Genomic DNA, 17,456 nt, shown 5'->3' on the forward strand with positions numbered 1-17,456 from the left:
GAATATATAAACTTGAATATTAAAAAAAATGTTGTTAAGTAGTAGTAGTACATTAGTAGTGTAATTATCTATTGTATTTAATATATCACCTTAAACTTTATTGGTATACCACTCACCGAAGAAAAATATCTCGACATCTTGAATTCAGCCTAAACAGTATTGTTAGTATTAAGATATTCACACATAAAAATATCTCCACTGAGATTTGAATCCTTACCCTCATGTTACCCTTCAAAATCAAGAGGTAATTTATCAAGTTACAATAGTAGGGATAACTTAAGACCTTTGGTTGTTGTAGTGGTTCAAGCTTGGCAACGAAAGATCCTTTTTACAGATTTTATTTTGATAGTTTATAGACGATTGGCGTCTTTGTCATGGGTTGGGAACTCCTTCATTGCTCACTTATTACATGTAGGTAGAGCCGGCCAAACGAGCGGTTTGGATCGGCCCGCTCGCTATTCGGCTCGCCAGAAATTTGTACAATTCGCCTCGAGATGTGCCGAGTCACTATTCGGATCGACTCGGTAATTAAAACGAACCGAGCACGAATTAACAATCTGAAAACCGTAACCGGCCCGTAACCGGACCGGCCCGGCACGCCTTAACCGTCAACGAATTTGCAAGCACGAACCGGCACGGCTCGAACCGGCACGGCTCGCATAGTATCACCTTGTCTGCAAACTCAGAATCTTTCCTCCTAGCACAAGCTAAAGTCCAAGTGTTTTGACAAAAGCTAGTGACTTCAGCAATAATCAAAAGCACAAGCACAGCATAAGCCCCATGAAAAACAACAAATCTACAAGTCATAAATACAAACAATGTGGCTAAATGATGGGCAATAAAAAGAATATCACTTGGGTAAAACAGTAAATAATGAATGAGGTCCATCAAAAAATAAGCAATACTGTAATCAAGAACAAGGGTCTGGAAAGTAGTGTTGGTTGAAGCAAACCCACGATTTTGATCGGAAAGTAAGGCTTTTCCGGCGAGAAAAACGGCCGGAGAGCCATGAAAGTAGGAGATTAAGCAGCTTGCAGCTTCGGGTCGGAGCTTGGAGGTCCAGTTATTGAAAATGAGGAAGTGGGCTAGGAGATATATTGTGAGATAGAATGAAAAGAAGACAAGGAGATCTGGGAGCGGCCGTCAACGAATTTGCAAGCACGAACCGGCACGGCTCGCATTCGCCTAACTCGCCTAACTCGGGAAACTCGCCTAATTCGCGAGCCGATCCCGGGTTATCACTTTATCAAACCGGCACGACTCGGCTCGGCTCGTTCAATTCTACGTGCCGTTCACGAGTTACTGGCTAATTGATTCGGCTCGCCTGAAACTCGGCACGGCCCGGACGGCCCGACCGTCTGGCCACCTCTACATGTAGGACATAATTTGAAAAACAAAGTGCACCTTCTATCTAAACCATATAGTCTGTAGTTCATGTAGTTTGTAGTTCGTGAACTTTTACTCAATTCATTGGAAATCACATAGTATTTACGAGCTCTTGCGGTTTAAAAATCGGTTTTTCCTTTTCATTATCTAGTTTGGAGTTTAAAATATATAAAAAATCATTAATAGTATAATTATACTGAAATTATAACAAGAAGATGAAAGTTAATGTACTCTATTTTTGTAGAAGTCTAAGTTTTGTTGGCTCATAGTTCAAAAGATTTCATAGAATTACTGTTCAGCTTCCTTACCATCCATTTAGGTAGAGTCTTTAGTCTGTTGACTAAAGATCATAAGTCAACCTTAAGTACTGAAAATATACATAGAAGTCTATCAGAGTTGAATGTAGATGGACGATGGATACTTAAAATCACAGGAACCGAAAGATATGTTACTTAATCCTAAATTGTTCATGAACTAACTCTGTGTTAGAAATTCAAGGTTTCCTGTCTTTACGTAAATAGAACCCGAGAATTATTATAGACAATAATATGAACAAATTAATAATAATCATTAATATAGACAATAATATGAACAAATTAATAATAATCAAGAAATATGAACACCAAGATTTATACATGAAAAACCCCCTTAAGATAAAGAGGTAAAAATCACGGTACCAACTCCAAATGTTTTCACTATAATGATAATAATGCTTACAATATTCTCTCTCAAGTTTACGAAGTAACACTTGAGGTACAACCGAATATTAATACAAAAATTCCATATTCCTTCAGTACTGATAACCTGGAGAACTCCTCTTGTTGCAGCCGCAACACCTGGACGAATTCCTACGACTGTAGACCCTGAAGGTTACAGCCCGATCAATACTCATACTAACTCATCCGAAATGAAAGAAGAAAGAAGCACGAGGCCCCCCTATTCTAACCTGCCTGAAATTACCGCAAGGCAAATTTTCTACTAGACGGACTATCTAGCTGCTATACACTTAAGAAGTGAGGTAGAGAAGAGAGTAAGGTGCATTTTGTGAAGTGGGGTGATGACGGTATTTATAGGAAGAGCCAATGGCACAATGGGGTAATTAAGCGGTAAAGGTAAAGTAGGGATAGATAGATAAGAGGAAGGTGGGATTAGATGAAGTAGTGTGTTTGAAAAATTTTATGTACAACTAACACTATGTTCCAATCATATATTTTCTCTCTCGAGGAAGTAAAGGTTGCACATATATTGTAGTGGGAAAAAAATATTTGACAGTTATGCAAAAGGGCATAATGAAATATCCAGAACAGAAGAGTTCACTTAACAAGCCAGGGTCTGAGAGATCATTGAAGAAGGCAAAGGTAGAGAATTAAAGAACCGTTTTAGAATGAAACTAGATAATTCATATTGCATCTTTAGTCTAAAAAATTTACGAGGCTAATTACTATCTATCGAGTTTCTGCAAAAAAAAAAACAGCACAGGAAATATCTATATGCCTTGATTAAGATATCGTTAGCATTAGCAAAATGTTTTTCTAGTGCAAGAAATTGGCAACATTTGATTAAAGAATGATTATAAGGTGTTTTAATCTGTTGGTTTGTTGTATTGTGTTTATTTGAGGGGTATTATGTATCAAATGACGAGTTATCAACTTGCTTTCTTGAACAATGAAGTTTACCAAGTAGTAACAGACAATAGGAGTTGCGTATATCTTCATATTTATGTATGTTTGTGTTAGCTTGTTCAATAGTCTGTCTTCGGAATACTATTTGTTCATGCAATCCAGTTTTATTAATAAATTTATGATTCTGTTTTTAAGGAAAAATCAATTATAAGTAATGACAAGAGTAACAGTTTTTGCAACAGATATTCTAATAATGAGCAAAACTCTTTCCCTTTCAGAAATATTAGCAAGCTGGGGAAAAATAGTTAGTGGTATGATCTAAAAGCTCTTGTGCTTTGGACTTGGTAGGTTAAATTAAAAGCTGCTAAACAGCTACATGATTGTCAAGGAGTGCAGACATATTGGTCAGGTTAATTCTCAATGAGATCACAATCTGTTACCATTGGCCATCGTACTGAAAATCACTTTTTGTTACCAGTGGGTGTGGACGTGTGGTACTGAAATATCGAAGATACAATCCCGAGGGACTGATTTTGCAAACTGGACATCACGAGATATAACAGATTTTGCAATGAGAATGATAGCAACTAATATGGAGAAACCCTGCTTTTTTGTATTCATATATGGAGAAAACTAATGAATTTGAAATTTCTTTGAAAGTAATCATTGACAGAGAGAAGAAAAGAGTAGTTTTTTTCTGAAGCAGGAAGTGATTTCGTTGATATTCAATTCAGTTTCCTCACGTTGCCGATGGGGACGATAGTCAGACTCTTTGGCCAACCGCTCTGATCCTGCACATCAACCAGTGAATATTGGTAGCTTCAACAATTTATATGGCAGCGTGGCAAATCTTGATGCCAAGTATTTTGCGACGATGGATTGCAAAGATATGTTGCTCAATACGAGGAGTTCAGCAGAAGCCCTGTGTAGAAATCTGAAGATGGATATTGGTGATACGAAGTCTGTTAAGTTCTTCATTTGTGAGGAGTCTCTATGCTTTCGAAAATACTTTTTTAGCAAAACTTACTTCAGCATTTACAGTACTGTAAAATGCAAAAGTTGCGGAAACTTTATGAAAAAGGCTGTACAGTTTGCAAACGAGTCTAATGAAGGTATTTTTGTTATGTAGACATCATCATTTGTCATCAGCGATGATTTGAGCGTAATTCCTAACACTCCAGGTTCAACACTTGGAATACTAGAAAGTAGTGGAATTAGTGAATTTTCGGTTCTTCACTACTAGAAATAGTAGATACGACATCGGTATTTAGACATCGGCACGTAATGCACCTGTAATGCACCCGATGTTAAAAGTTTTTTTAACATCGGTTTTTAATTAAGCGATGTTGAATAAGAATATTGACATCGGTTTTTTATACTAGCCATTGTCTATGTTTGAAAATAAAAACTGCCAAATATACGTTTTTAACTTTGACATCGGTCATTTTTACAAACCGTTGTCTATGACCAATTTTAAAAAATTTAAATTAACTTCTCCTTTTTCCCCGTTTCAGTGCCAAACACTACAAGAAAATAAGGGTAAATTTGACCGGATAAATATGACTGCGGCTAAATTTGACCGACGCTGGTCATATTTATGGTCAACTTACATATATAATTGGTCATACTTAAATTTGACTGCCGGCGGTCAAATTTAATGTCAACCAGCATTCTAAACCTGGTCAAGAATTAAATATGACCGATGAAAGTCAATTTTATTATCAGTCACATTTAATCGGTCATATTTAGTTTTTAACATTGCCAAAAATTGGAGGGAAATTTCCCGCCATGGCGGCCAAAATTGAGCGGAACAAATATGACCGAGGTCGGTCATATTTATGCTTGGCCATAAAAAAAATGGCGCCAAAATTCCCGCCAAAACTAAGAGAAATTATCAGGAACCAAATTTGACTGAAGTCGGTCATAACTAAGTTTGACTATCATCGGTCAATTTTGTTATTAACTATTTTTTAGACAAATTTTAATAATTTATTAAATTTGACTGCCTTACCGTTGCTTTGGTCGTATTTATAAATATGACCGACTGCGGTCATATTTATAATTATGACCGCCCTCGGTCAAATTTACCCGTTTTAGATCTGATACCTTCTGCTTCTTTTCTAAACTTTCCTTTCTTTACTAAACTTTCTCCTCTCATTTTGCCTTCTTCTTCCACCATAACTCCACCCTTTGTACACCATAACTCCACCCTTTGTCCTCATTTTTCATGAGATCTAATTAATCATCAAGTAAGTTTCATTCCTTAACTTTTGCATTTAATTAATTTTACTTTCTTAACATAGTATGGAGCTATTATTTGGTTGTACACATGTGTATGTATTTTTGGGGATTCCTAATTTGTTGATGAAATTAGTGTTATTATTAGCTGTGAACCATGATTATAGTTAATTGAACTTTTATGGTGAGTATTAATGTAAATTATAATGGTAGCCAATTTATCGATTTGTTTAATATAAATTGATTATTTATGATCTATTTATATTTATGTTAATTTGCATTTAACTCACATCACGTATGTATAATTTGTAGATGACATCTGATCGTAGTTGGGTTGGTCATAATCGGTACAACGATTTGAAGTATTTAACAGAAGAGTACAAAAATGGCGTGGATGATTTTATTAAATTTGCATGTGATCATCTTGATCCTAGAGATGGAGGGCTAATAAGATGTCCATGTAACGATTGTGTAAATAAGTACTTCAAGGATCCTAGTGCGGTGAAAGTTGATTTATACCTTAATGGTATTATGTAATGGTATACTAGATGGGATTTGCATGGGGAAAGGGATATGCCTCGAGGTGATACCAATACAAGTTCTCATAATATTCATTATAATGATGAGGATATGTATGATGCTCGTGATATGCTAAGAGATTTTGCAGATGCAAATCGACATTTTGAGAATTTTGTGGAAGAACCAAATGCAAAAGCAAAAGAATTTTACGAGATGGTGGAGAATGCTTCTGAGCCAATATATCCAAACAATCCGAATTTCACAACATTGTCATTTGTTAACAAGCTACTTCATTGGAAACACAAGCATAATTGTACTAATAGTGGCTTTGATGAGTTGATTCACCTTATTGGATCGGTATTGCCCGTTGATCATAAATTGCCTCGGAACTACTATGACGTGCGAAAGATGATAAGAGGATTGCATATGGAATATGAAAAAATTGATGCTTGCGAGAATGATTGCATGTTGTTTTACAAAGAAAATAGAAACAAGACACATTGTGATATATGCACTACAAGTCGATACAAGGAGCAAAAGGATCCAAAGAAAAATAAAATCCCACGAAAGATCTTGCGATACTTTCCTCTTACCCAAAGGTTGCAGCGTTTATTCATGAATAAGAAGACTGCAGAAGATATGAGGTGGCACCACAATAGGGTCAAAGTTGATGGTCAATTATGTCATCCGGCGGATGGAGATGAGTGGAAACAATTTGATCGTAGATTTCCAAACTTTTCAAAAGAGATTCGGAATGTCAGACTTGGCCTTTCTAGTGATGGATTTGACCCTTTCCGTGATTCACACGCTAGGGAATATACTGTTTGGCCTGTGGTTGTAGTAGTTTACAACCTTCCTCCATCTATGTGCACGAAAGCTCCCTACATGTTTATGCCTCTTCTGATTCCTGGGCCGAATGATCCAACAAAAGATCTTCATGTTTACCTCCGACCATTGATTGATGAATTGAAAATATTATGGCGCACCGGAGCAGAAACTTATGATAGGTTGGTGCAAAAACAATACCCGCACTACAATGATGCCGAAAAAGATCAATTTTAAAAAGATAATTTTTTGGATTGGTTCGAAAGAAGGGTAAATTTTAAATATATAAATGTGTGTATATTTTTATGTGTGCAAATATATATATATATACATATACACACAAGTTTATTCATGTACTTGTGTAATTTTTGTTATGTACAATATTTTAGGTACAAGATGATGGAGAGCTCAAGGACAAATTTATAGATTTAATAAGAGGTCCTATTTATAAAGTTGAATCTTATAAAACATGCAAGTGCAATGGTTATAAATTTGCTTGTACAAATTCTAATGAGCTCACATCATCAAATTCCGGTGTAGTTGTAATTGGTGAGAAATTTTATATAATCATAAAATTTAGGTTGAATTTGGTCTTCATTATGTATAAATCCAATTTTGACACATTTTAAATTGTAGGGACTTCTTACAAAGAAAGTCATGCAAATAATTACGGGAGACTACAAGAAGTTCTAAAGCTTCGATATCGCAATGGGCATGAAATTGTCGTCTTCAAATGTCATTGGTTTGATCATACAAGACATGTCAAAATTGATAGAAATCGGATGACAACCGTAGATGTTAAATCGAAGCTAAATGCCGAAGATGTGTTTGTGTTGGCTAGCCAAGCTCATCAAGTATATTATGCCCCAAATATTGCAAATCCAAAGTCATCATGGTATACTATCCTAACAACAAAGAGCCGGCAAGTCGATGAAAGCGTGACATCTAGAGAAGAAAATATATTCAATGATGATGCTTTTCAAAATGAAGAATCAAATGCTTCATCTTCACATGTGGAAAGAGTGGTCGTTGATGATCCGATAAATTTCTTTATTGACTTGATAATGTTTAAAAATAATCATTTCGTGGATGACTATGAAGAAGAACAAAATGCGAGAAATAAAGAAAATCAAAATGAAGACATGAACATTGATGATGGAAGTGATAACGATGATTTGACATAGTTCAATTGTTTTCTAGTTAATTTGTACCAATGCGGATATTAGTAGGACATTTTTCATGAATTTTAATACATTCCGTAAATTTGATATTTACTTATTTTAATTAAATTTACTATATTTCATGATTTTTATTCATATTTAGAACTTTGTAATGTTTAAATTGTATTATTTTGGAAACAGGAAAAATTGGGCAGTAGCTACTGGAAGTTAAACTGAAGCCTCAAATTATATGACCGGGTTCGGTCAAAATTAAATGACACGGGAAAAATTCACTCGACGCGGTCATATTAAGCCTGTATATAAATTTTTTTTATAACATTTTGTTGACTTCACCATCCATTATCTCCCTAAACAGCGCCGCACAGAAATACTAGGGTTTTATCTCTCAGACTTCAAATTCTCCAAAAACTTAGCCAACGAAGCCAAAAAGCTCATTCAAATGAAGCGAAACTTAGCAATCACGGTGGTAATGTTTTGAGAAACTATTATCCATTTAGGGTTTTGTATATTTTGGGTATTTTGGTGATTAACATCTGATTACGGTTGTCTATTCTCCTTTTTGGATAATTATTTTGTTCTATTGATGATTTAATTGTGTTTCTTTGATATTTTCATCACTTTTGTATGTGTGGGTTTAAAGTTTGAATCTCTATTTTCCACCCTTAAATCTGTATTTTCTGTTAATGTTTGTGTTATCTTATTATGTTTGGTTATAAACAAACTAAAATTTAGTCTTTTTTATCAGCTGTTATGTAGATACTAAGCAGTACTCTGTCTCTTTTCTTAATTTGAGCTTAAGATTGAATTTATGTATTTGTGTCTAATTTTTTTTATCTTAACATGTTCTATAAATTAGTTTTGATATTTGTTGTTTTTTTTAATATATCCAGGTTGGTAGGTGTAGTTTTTTGTTGATTCTGTTTGTGATTCTTATGGCGTTGGGGTCTAGTAGCAGCTGGAATGGTGGTAGTAGAGGGGGAAGAGGTGGACGGGGAAGAGGTGGACGCGGAAGAGGGGGAGGTGGACAGGGAAGAGGTGGACAGGGAAGGGGTGGAAAGGGAAGGGGTACTGGTAGAGGGAATGGCAGTGGAACGGAAAATGAAGGAGATAGGGAGGAAGGTGGCGATAATGATGGCAATGATGAGGAGAATGGTGATGAAGGACAGGAAAGTCGTATTGTACCGCATATAACATTCCAGAGAGCTAAACGTAGCTGCTGTGTTGGTGACTACAATAAGAGACCTGCCACAGATGCGGATAGGCAGATTGTCCATTTTATCGAAGGAAGAAAGTAATTTCTATTTCCTACTAAATATTGCTTATACATATATACGGGTTTGATACAAGTATAGTACTGTGTGTATACAATTGAATGTGCACAAACTTATACCTTTACCTGCTTGATTATTAAGATTAATCTGTTCCTTATGATGCATACTAGTGTATAAATTACATGTCTAATAGCATAAGACTATTTTATCCTAGTATGTTATATATACTATAAAAAAATCTGACTGTAACTAATAATTGTAGTATCAAGGAGGCTAAGAAAAAAAAGACCTTGAGCTACATAATTAAAGTAAATTGGGATGAATATACACATCAATCAAAGGGAGCAGAACGTGAAGCCTTCTATGACCGTTGTATTAAGGAATTTAAGGTATTTTTAATTTTCATGCCTTTTATTTTTTCATATTAATTATACGCAGTTGTTTACCTTTTTAATTTTATACTTGTACGTGTATCTCGTTTGGTAGAAGTACTATGCTTATCCAGAAGGAGTTGAAGAAGAGGGGGATAGAGCGGTAAAAGAGTATTTGAAGAAAAATTGGAAGAGCCTTCCCTATCAGGAGAAGACCAGGGCAGAGCGGGATGCTAATGACGCGAGAAATGGAGGATCGACCACGGCTACTCGACGTTCTTTCAGACCACATTACTTCAGCCCGCGGACTTGGGACAGCCTCAATGAGTACTGGGATTCTGACCTGTTTAAGAAGAGGTCTATCAAATCCAAGAACGCTCGAGCACAGCTGGAACATCAACATTATAGCGGGGCAATGCCTTTTGACGAGAGACGTGAGGTATACGAATTTTAGTGAGTAATAATTTTTGTCTAGTTCTTTATTTTGATTACTCAGATTCAAGTACCTTAATCTTTACGCTCATTAGACATTATAAGATGTCTAATTTATAAAATGATTTGTAAGTAAACCATTTGTAAGTAAATTGATGTTTTTAATTACAGAGGCTTGAAGAGGAAAAACAAGCACCTATTTCTGATATGGAGTTTATGGACCACGTATACCACTTTGATAATCCGGCTACTATAAAGTTGAAGGTATACATACACATAATTCAAGTAGCATTACATTTATATGATCATACATTTACATTCATTTTGGAGAATGTTTTGATATCAATAACGTCCCTGTAAAAATTAAAAGAGAATTTTGTGTAACATATCTATTCATAGGTTTATTGTTATTGTTCTGCACTCTCAAATTCAAATCGTCAAACATGATTAAAAAGTAAATACCGTGCAGTATATATATAATTATAGTTAGTTTAAATTCTTTGTTCTTATTACTAAACAATTTTCAGCTTGATTGTGTAAATTTGGACTTATGTCTTTTACATGTTGCAGGAAGATATGGAAAGGGTGCGGGCTTCACAATCCATACCGGAAGAGATGACTTTGGATCCACCTCCATCACCAGCTAGTTTGAAGAAGATACATCGGAAAAATGAATTGAGCCTAACAATCCTAGCGAGGCCCCCGAAAAAGGGAATATCTGTCCTTCATCCTCGACATCCGGTAGCTGAAATTATAGGAGGCTACAAGGCAGCGGAACTGACTAGCTTCCAAAGTACACAGAATTCTCGTTCCTCTTCCCAGCCAATTTCTGATGATAATCTGGATTTGATAGTCAGGGTTTCTGGTGAGATACACCTAATGGTTCATTCCCTGGAGATGACGGAGGTGCCACGTGCATTACTAAATGATCGAATGCAAAGCTTGGCCACTGCAGCATTCCCGAACCGAGATGACCCGAAGCAGCAGGAGTTATGGACTGAATATATGCGGCTTGGGACGGCCTTTGTTGTTGATGCCATGTCATTGAACAAAAAAGTCATTTTGGAGGTACCTTTCTTATCTTAGTTTATATAATTTTCTACGGCATCTTTATTTCAGTTACAGTAATACACATTACCTAAACTATAGAGATAAATTTGATTCTATAGTTATATTATATTTTCTTCAAAACTATTATTCAAAAACAAATATGGAGCCAAAAGTGCCTGTGTACTATGAACATTTTATAACAATAAAGTACATATAGTAAGGAAATTGCTTCCTTGAAAAGCAAGTGAAGTGAATCTATTCATATTTTTCTATAAATAGTCAATAAAGTTATAAAGTCAACTGTGGTTAAATTATTTGAATAAAGTTGGTAAAAAAAGAAAAAGAGACCAGAATATGCAAAACCATATAAAGGGAAGGAAATTTCCATGAATTTACAAGTGCTAGCTAGTTCCCACTTAGGTTTTATGCAAGAAGATATTATTTCTAACAAAGGGGATAGTTTGAGTTAAATTATTGAGGAAGTGAACCAAATTTTAGCTACAATATTTGGCTTCACAACAACAAGAAAATCTAAAGGTCGGTTGGAGAAAATTGACAAAAAAATAGTAGTGTATTAATTTTTTACAAGTTTAGGCTGGGGTGTTTTGAATTTCAAGTATGTTTGTAGGTGAAAAATTGTCCTAAAATAACTGTAGTCTACATAATTATTTGATTGCATTAAAGCAGGAGCTTCTTGTCAAATAGCTCAACTTGGCCTTTTCTTCAAGAGTGGTTCAGACAGTAGGGAATGACAGATGAGTTGAATGGTAACACAAACACAATGCCTATGAAATGTGTAGGCAGCCATTTTTAAAAGCTTAGATTTAAACAATAATTATATGTGAAGAGATAAGGTTTTGGAAATAAGAATATGATGACATTGATTTGTGATGCCTGAAATTTCTGGTACTCGTGTACAATTATTCAGGATTATCGTTATAATTCTGGGCTGATGGAAGGGTTTCACAGTTTGGAAATTATAGCTTTTTTACCTGTGTCTCTAAACTTGTGTATGCTGGAATTTATGTGTGACACACCTGGAATGTATGTTTTATAATTGTAATGGTGCCTGAATTTGTAAGATAATAACTAACCACACCTTGTGCATGTTTTTGTTACGTGGTTTAAAAGTAATATCACTTAGTGAGTAGGAAGCATAAAAATAACAAATATAAATTTATTTGGTCCATGAACCACTACCTATAACTAAGTTTCTATTACAGACTTTTGAAAGTTATTGCAGGTGATAATATAGCCTGTGTTAATAATATTACTAAGTTTTTCTAAATCCTCAGCTGAGTAAAGACACCTTTGTTGGCAGTATACAAATTTTGTGATAATGTAAGCTAATTTCTTTTATGTTGTGTTCTTATATAATGTATACCATGTATTGCAGGGTACTAGAATTGAAAAGGCTCCTTTGTATGACAACCACTTCCAAGACAACGATGAAGATGATGAAGATCAAGATGCTGAGAATTACTCCCTCCATTAGCGTAACACTCCCAGCTCTAACTAGTACTCTAACTAGTACAAGTAGGTTGACTTTGCCGTCGAATGAACTTCAAATATCTACTAATATCATCTGTTAGATAATTATTTTGGGATATAACAACTAATTTCTCCTTGGTAGCTAACTTTTTGGGACAAAAACTTATGTGATATGTCTCCTTTTGGGTTAACTTTTTGGGATTGAACAATCAATCTCCCAGCCTAGCTTAACTTGTTGAGCTATTAGATGTCAAACATTTGACAATATATTGGCATGTATAACCTTTTGGATGTTTTAAGGAAGTTATTCGGATGGCACAATTTAAACTTATCTTTATATTGTTTGAGTTTTTGTTTATTTTTGGAGATTGTGGATGGGATATACAGGTTATGGATATACTGGTTCACAGGGCCGGTTTTTTTTTAAATAATTGTATGTTAAATTTGTCCGCTTTTCGTCACATTTAACATACCAATATCTCATACAATAATTATATCTGACTAATATTAGTCACATTTGCTCTTTAAATTTGATCAAAATCAGTCATTTTTATAAATTCGACTAACACAAACAGAGTCATATTTACAATTTTGACCAAAAAATAACCTAGTCAAATTTATAAAATTGACTAGTGATAAGTCGGTCAAATTTATAAATTTGACCGATACCCGTGGTATTTTGTGACCAGAGGCGGGAAATTCAATTTTTACGAAAATTTTAAAGTCAGAGGTCAAAATATAAAACTGACCGATTGAAGTCGATTTTAGGCGGTCAAATTTAGTGGGTCATATTTGAGCGGTCATATTTGGCCGGTCAAATTTAATTAATTTTGACCGATTTCACTAAATTTGACCAGCCTAAAAAAGACCGACACATTTCGGTCGTATTTAGCTAAATACGACCGCCAGCGATCAAATTTGATTAAATATGACTGGAAAATTTCGGTCATATTTAGCCGTTTTTCTTGTAGTGAAAATTTCCCCCTTTTTTTTATAGAAAAAATTATTTCCCCCCTTTACATATAATTTTTTCCCTCTGACTGAAACTATATCCCCTCTTTTGCTCACACCCCCGATTCTCTCTCTCTCTCTCTTAAGATGGAAACTCTCTCTCCCTCTCTGTGAAACCTCAACTTCATCTCAAACCCTCCGACTCTCTCCCTCGTCTCTATGATCTTTCCCTCCTTTCTCACCATTCCTTTTTATAAACCCTAATTTAGAACTGGTACAAAAAATCTCCTCTCTCATCGTTCTCTCCTTTCTCACCACTCCCTCTTACAAACCCTAATTTAAAACTACAAAAACGACACTGAAATTTGACCTAATTAAGCATCAAATCCAGCATCAAATTGGTAAGCTTAGTCCTTGATAGCAGCTTTAGAGCTTTAAAGGAGACCTGGGTTTCATCCGATTAAGTTCCAATTTTAAAATTGTTTTAGTAAATTTTAATTTTATAGATGTCAATATATATATATAGTTGGTTAATTTATATGTTTACCCCCTCTCTTACCTTCTTTCTCCCTCGTTCTCTTTTTTCATGTTTTACTTTGTCTCTCGATTGTTGCAGGGAACTCTCTTCCATTTGGTTTCGAAAAGGTGTCATATGGCTCTGACAAGTTAGAAAGAATAGCTTTATGCGGGTCAGGTGTTTTAACTTTTTTATGTGTAAATCTGAAAAATTTGTATGTTTATTGGAGATATTGATGCATGATTTATTCACTTGATATTCATAGTGTTGCTTATAAGAGGAAAGAGGCGGTCGAAAGTACTCTTAATATTTACAAGGCTGCTTAGTAAATATGTTTTATATTGTGTATTTGACTTTTTATGTATATGTTTAAATCATTAGTCTTTAGGATCTCTAGTTATTTATAATGTTGTTAATATTGTGACACTAATTATTTTGAGATCGCAGATGAGTAAGAAGCGTTTCACTTCAAAGAAACGATAATGTAAGTATAATATTTTACCGATGTAGCTGAAATAATATTTCTGTACTTGCTGTTTTTACCTCCATTTTGGTCTGTGTACTAGAGCTACATATATATATAAATTGAAACTAAGAGTAAACTAGAAGTCTATTTCCACATGACTATTAAATCTTTAAAAGGTATAATCCACATGCAATGTTTTTATTAGATTTTTTCATGTCACTTCAATTACTAAACTATAGTTTAATCTTGCATGGTTCAATTTTATATGATCTGTTTGTGGGCTAAGGTCTATGTGCAAGTTTTGTTAGTTATGGAGTCATTGATAGACTTTGTATGTGTTAAATCCTGATTAAGTATAGTACATCATGTTGTTTTTTATATTATTTGTTAAACATTACTTTGCCTTTTCAGATTCTATAAGTATGTCATGTTTCTTTTATCCAGCACACATTCAAAAATGTTAGGAATTAGCATATACAAAAAGGGAACCAGTTATGTGGTTTTGTAAAATTTGGTTTGTAGGGGTAAAAATAGCCTCCCCTTTAATGGAGGAATATTTGGTAACTATTAGAGTTAATGAGATTGGCAGCATGAGATGGATTATAATGCTTGGGTTGTGTTTTTTTTTTCTTTTGTCCAATGAAATCTTCATGTTCATAGTTGAGTGATTTTGTTCGCAAAAGTGCATGAAAGGCAGACTCCTTTCGCTTTAGGTGGTTTCTGGAAAGCCTGACTTCAAATTTGTTGCAGATGATGATGTATGTCCACCAGATGATGATGTATGTGCAATCTGCTTTGGTGATTTTAGTGTTCCTTGCATGACTAATTGTGGCCATTGGTTTTGTGGTACCCCCTTCCCTTCCCTTCCCTTTTCTTTCTTACCCTTGTTTTCATTGCTTGTTTTTTGTGTGGATATTTGGTTACACTATTTTTGTAACTTTTTGTTTGGAAATTGATTGCTCTATCAATCTATTAGACTTCATGTTATGGTGTTAGGGTTGGTCATTTCGGGTTGTGTTCGTAAAAGTGTTAATATGTATTGTGTCTATCTTATTCTATAACATAATGCAATTCGATGAATGATGAGAATAAAAAGATGAGCAGGAAGCTTACCGAAATGAAATTTTAAGGAATGAATGAACGCTCTTTTTTTGCTGTCATATTTAGGTTTACAAATTTGCAGCATGTTATTCTGAGTATTTTATATCTTCTGTAATCCTATCTTTTTTTAGATGTTTTCTTTTTTCCTTGACTTGCCCTTTTGTGTCAACTTTGGTTGTTTCTTTTTATATAAAACAACTATTTGTCAGTATTTTTTTCCATTCTAGATGCTATTATGGATTGATTAACATCAATGGCCTAGAAATCGTCTTTAAATGTAACCATATTTAATAGATTTATTATATGGTTTTTACTTATGTTTAGTTATATTAAAATACCATATTGAACTTGAACCAAGGTGTATAATTTTGGTTTTTCGGCTTGGTGTTTTTTTAATGGTTTTGGTTCAATTTCAGTTCATTTACTCACCCCTAGTTTGGCCCGCGTGAGCTAACTCATCCAGTTCTACACTCAACTAACCAATGCTTAGGTGGTTGTATCATATGTTTATATCACTTTAGAATCTTTTCTGCAGATAAAAAGCATGTAAAATCAGTGTTTTTAAACTTTTTTCTGGCTTAAAAATTTGAAGCATGCCTTTTGTAACCTGTGATATTTTAACCTGACTTCAAATTTTGAACCTTAAAATGACTCAAAAATTGCACAAGTTTTTACTCCTCTGTTGTTATACTTATGTTCTCAACATTGAAATCTTGTTCTTCATTTCCCTCGATTATTTTTTCTTTGTGTAAATTTGTGGATCTGACTAGACTTTGTGTTGTAATTTTTTTGTTTCAAGTAGGTTATTTCTAAAATGGGTGGATACAATGGCAATGGGAAAAGGGCAATGGGAAAAGTGCAACAGGCAACTGTATATTGCAGAAGGATGTATTTGTATCTGATGCCGACTCATTTGGTGTTACTCGCACATGTGAGATGCGTACAACTGTCTTAGAAAATGGTCAGACTCTTAATGTTATTGACACGCCTGGTATAGTTTCTTTCTAGTTGTCTAGTTGGACTTCCATAGTTCTCTACTACAACAAACAAATAGTTTCCTTTAAGCTTTATTTGATCTAATAAATCTTACGCAATACATATGGCAGGTTTATTTGATTGTTCTAGAGAAACATAATCCACTCTTAAAGAGATTGCTAAATATATCAAGATGGATCAGAATTGTATTCATGCGGTCCTTGTTGTTCTTTCGGCCAAGAGTCATTTCTCATAAGGTGAAGAGACAGTCATAAATAGCCTGAGGACTCTGTTGCAACATGTGAAAACAAGACAAAGTCTCCTGGTGCTACATATATATATATAAATTGCAACAGGTGGAAACAAGACAAAGTCTCCTGGTGCTCAGTCTGCACTTCGTGCACTTGCTCGTTCATGAATGAAAATTGGTCGCATTGGTAATTTTTTTTCCTGATTAGCTTAAGAACTTGGAAATGAGTAGACTATAGCCATGTAAGGAGTACATAATTGACTTTCTATTTGCCTCTTTTCAGAGGATGTTACTCCAATCCCCACTGATAGCACTCGTAGAAAGGGTGGTTGAAGAGGAAGGAGGCTGTGAGTTCTGGTACAACAGCACAGAGCAAGTTGCTTTTGGTTTTAGTACTTAAAAATTGTATAGTATGAGTTGGCTAATGGAATGCTTGTATTTTATTTGAAATGTATGTATAGTATGGTATGAGTAATATTTTGGTATTAGAATTGTAATTTGGATGAGTACCTTTATGCTTCTGTTTGAATGTTTTTTGTTGGGATGTTGCATTGTTTCGGTTCCCTGTGGCTGTAAATAGTACCAGGATGACATGCAATTTACAGAATATTAACATCACAATGGTACATATAAACCGATGTAAAAAACTATACAAAAGACATCATGTAAAATAATATTAAATGAAAAAGAACTAAAAAAACCGATGTGAAATAGTCATTTGACATCGGTTCTGAAAAGAAACACAATATATTTTAAGTCAAATAACATCGGTTAGAGAAATTGGCTGATGTTAAACAAAAAGATTTAACA

At 34.5% G+C, this 17,456-nt stretch overlaps 1 protein-coding gene and 1 long non-coding RNA gene across 4 annotated transcripts; one reads left to right on the forward strand and one right to left on the reverse strand.

Moving 5' to 3' along the window:
- Positions 1-549: 549 nt before the first annotated feature.
- Positions 550-5,230, reverse strand: LOC141701350 (TLC domain-containing protein At5g14285-like). Its single transcript, XM_074505025.1, has 3 exons — positions 5,172-5,230; positions 4,199-4,239; positions 550-1,130 (listed from the first exon to the last, which is right to left on the reverse strand). Exons 1-3 carry the CDS (start codon positions 5,228-5,230, stop codon positions 550-552), a joined length of 681 nt encoding a protein of 226 aa, XP_074361126.1.
- Positions 5,231-14,012: 8,782 nt separating this feature from the next.
- Positions 14,013-17,174, forward strand: LOC141701352 (uncharacterized). 3 transcript variants are annotated; one of them, XR_012566752.1, is made up of 5 exons: positions 14,013-14,338; positions 15,071-15,166; positions 16,224-16,412; positions 16,528-16,833; positions 16,930-17,174. It is a non-coding gene; the product is annotated as an uncharacterized LOC141701352 (long non-coding RNA). The 3 variants fall into 3 exon arrangements; XR_012566751.1 differs by having other exon boundaries at positions 16,224-16,833; XR_012566753.1 differs by lacking the exon at positions 14,013-14,338 and having other exon boundaries at positions 14,664-15,099; positions 16,224-16,833.
- Positions 17,175-17,456: the final 282 nt, after the last annotated feature.

This window comes from Apium graveolens, unplaced genomic scaffold (assembly GCF_009905375.1).
Source record: "Apium graveolens cultivar Ventura unplaced genomic scaffold, ASM990537v1 ctg3762, whole genome shotgun sequence".
NCBI classification, from domain to species: Eukaryota; Viridiplantae; Streptophyta; class Magnoliopsida; order Apiales; family Apiaceae; genus Apium; species Apium graveolens.

Coding starts and splice junctions, on each gene's coding strand:
- LOC141701350 (XM_074505025.1), bottom strand. CDS start 5,230: ATGAGGACAAAGGGTGGAGTTATGGTGTACAAAGGGTGGAGTTATGGT. Junction 4,240..5,171: donor AGTTATGGTGGAAGAAGAAG/GCAAAATGAGAG, acceptor CTAGTAGTGAAG/AACCGAAAATTCACTAATTC. Junction 1,131..4,198: donor ACTACTTTCTAGTATTCCAA/GTGTTGAACCTG, acceptor GGCCGCTCCCAG/ATCTCCTTGTCTTCTTTTCA.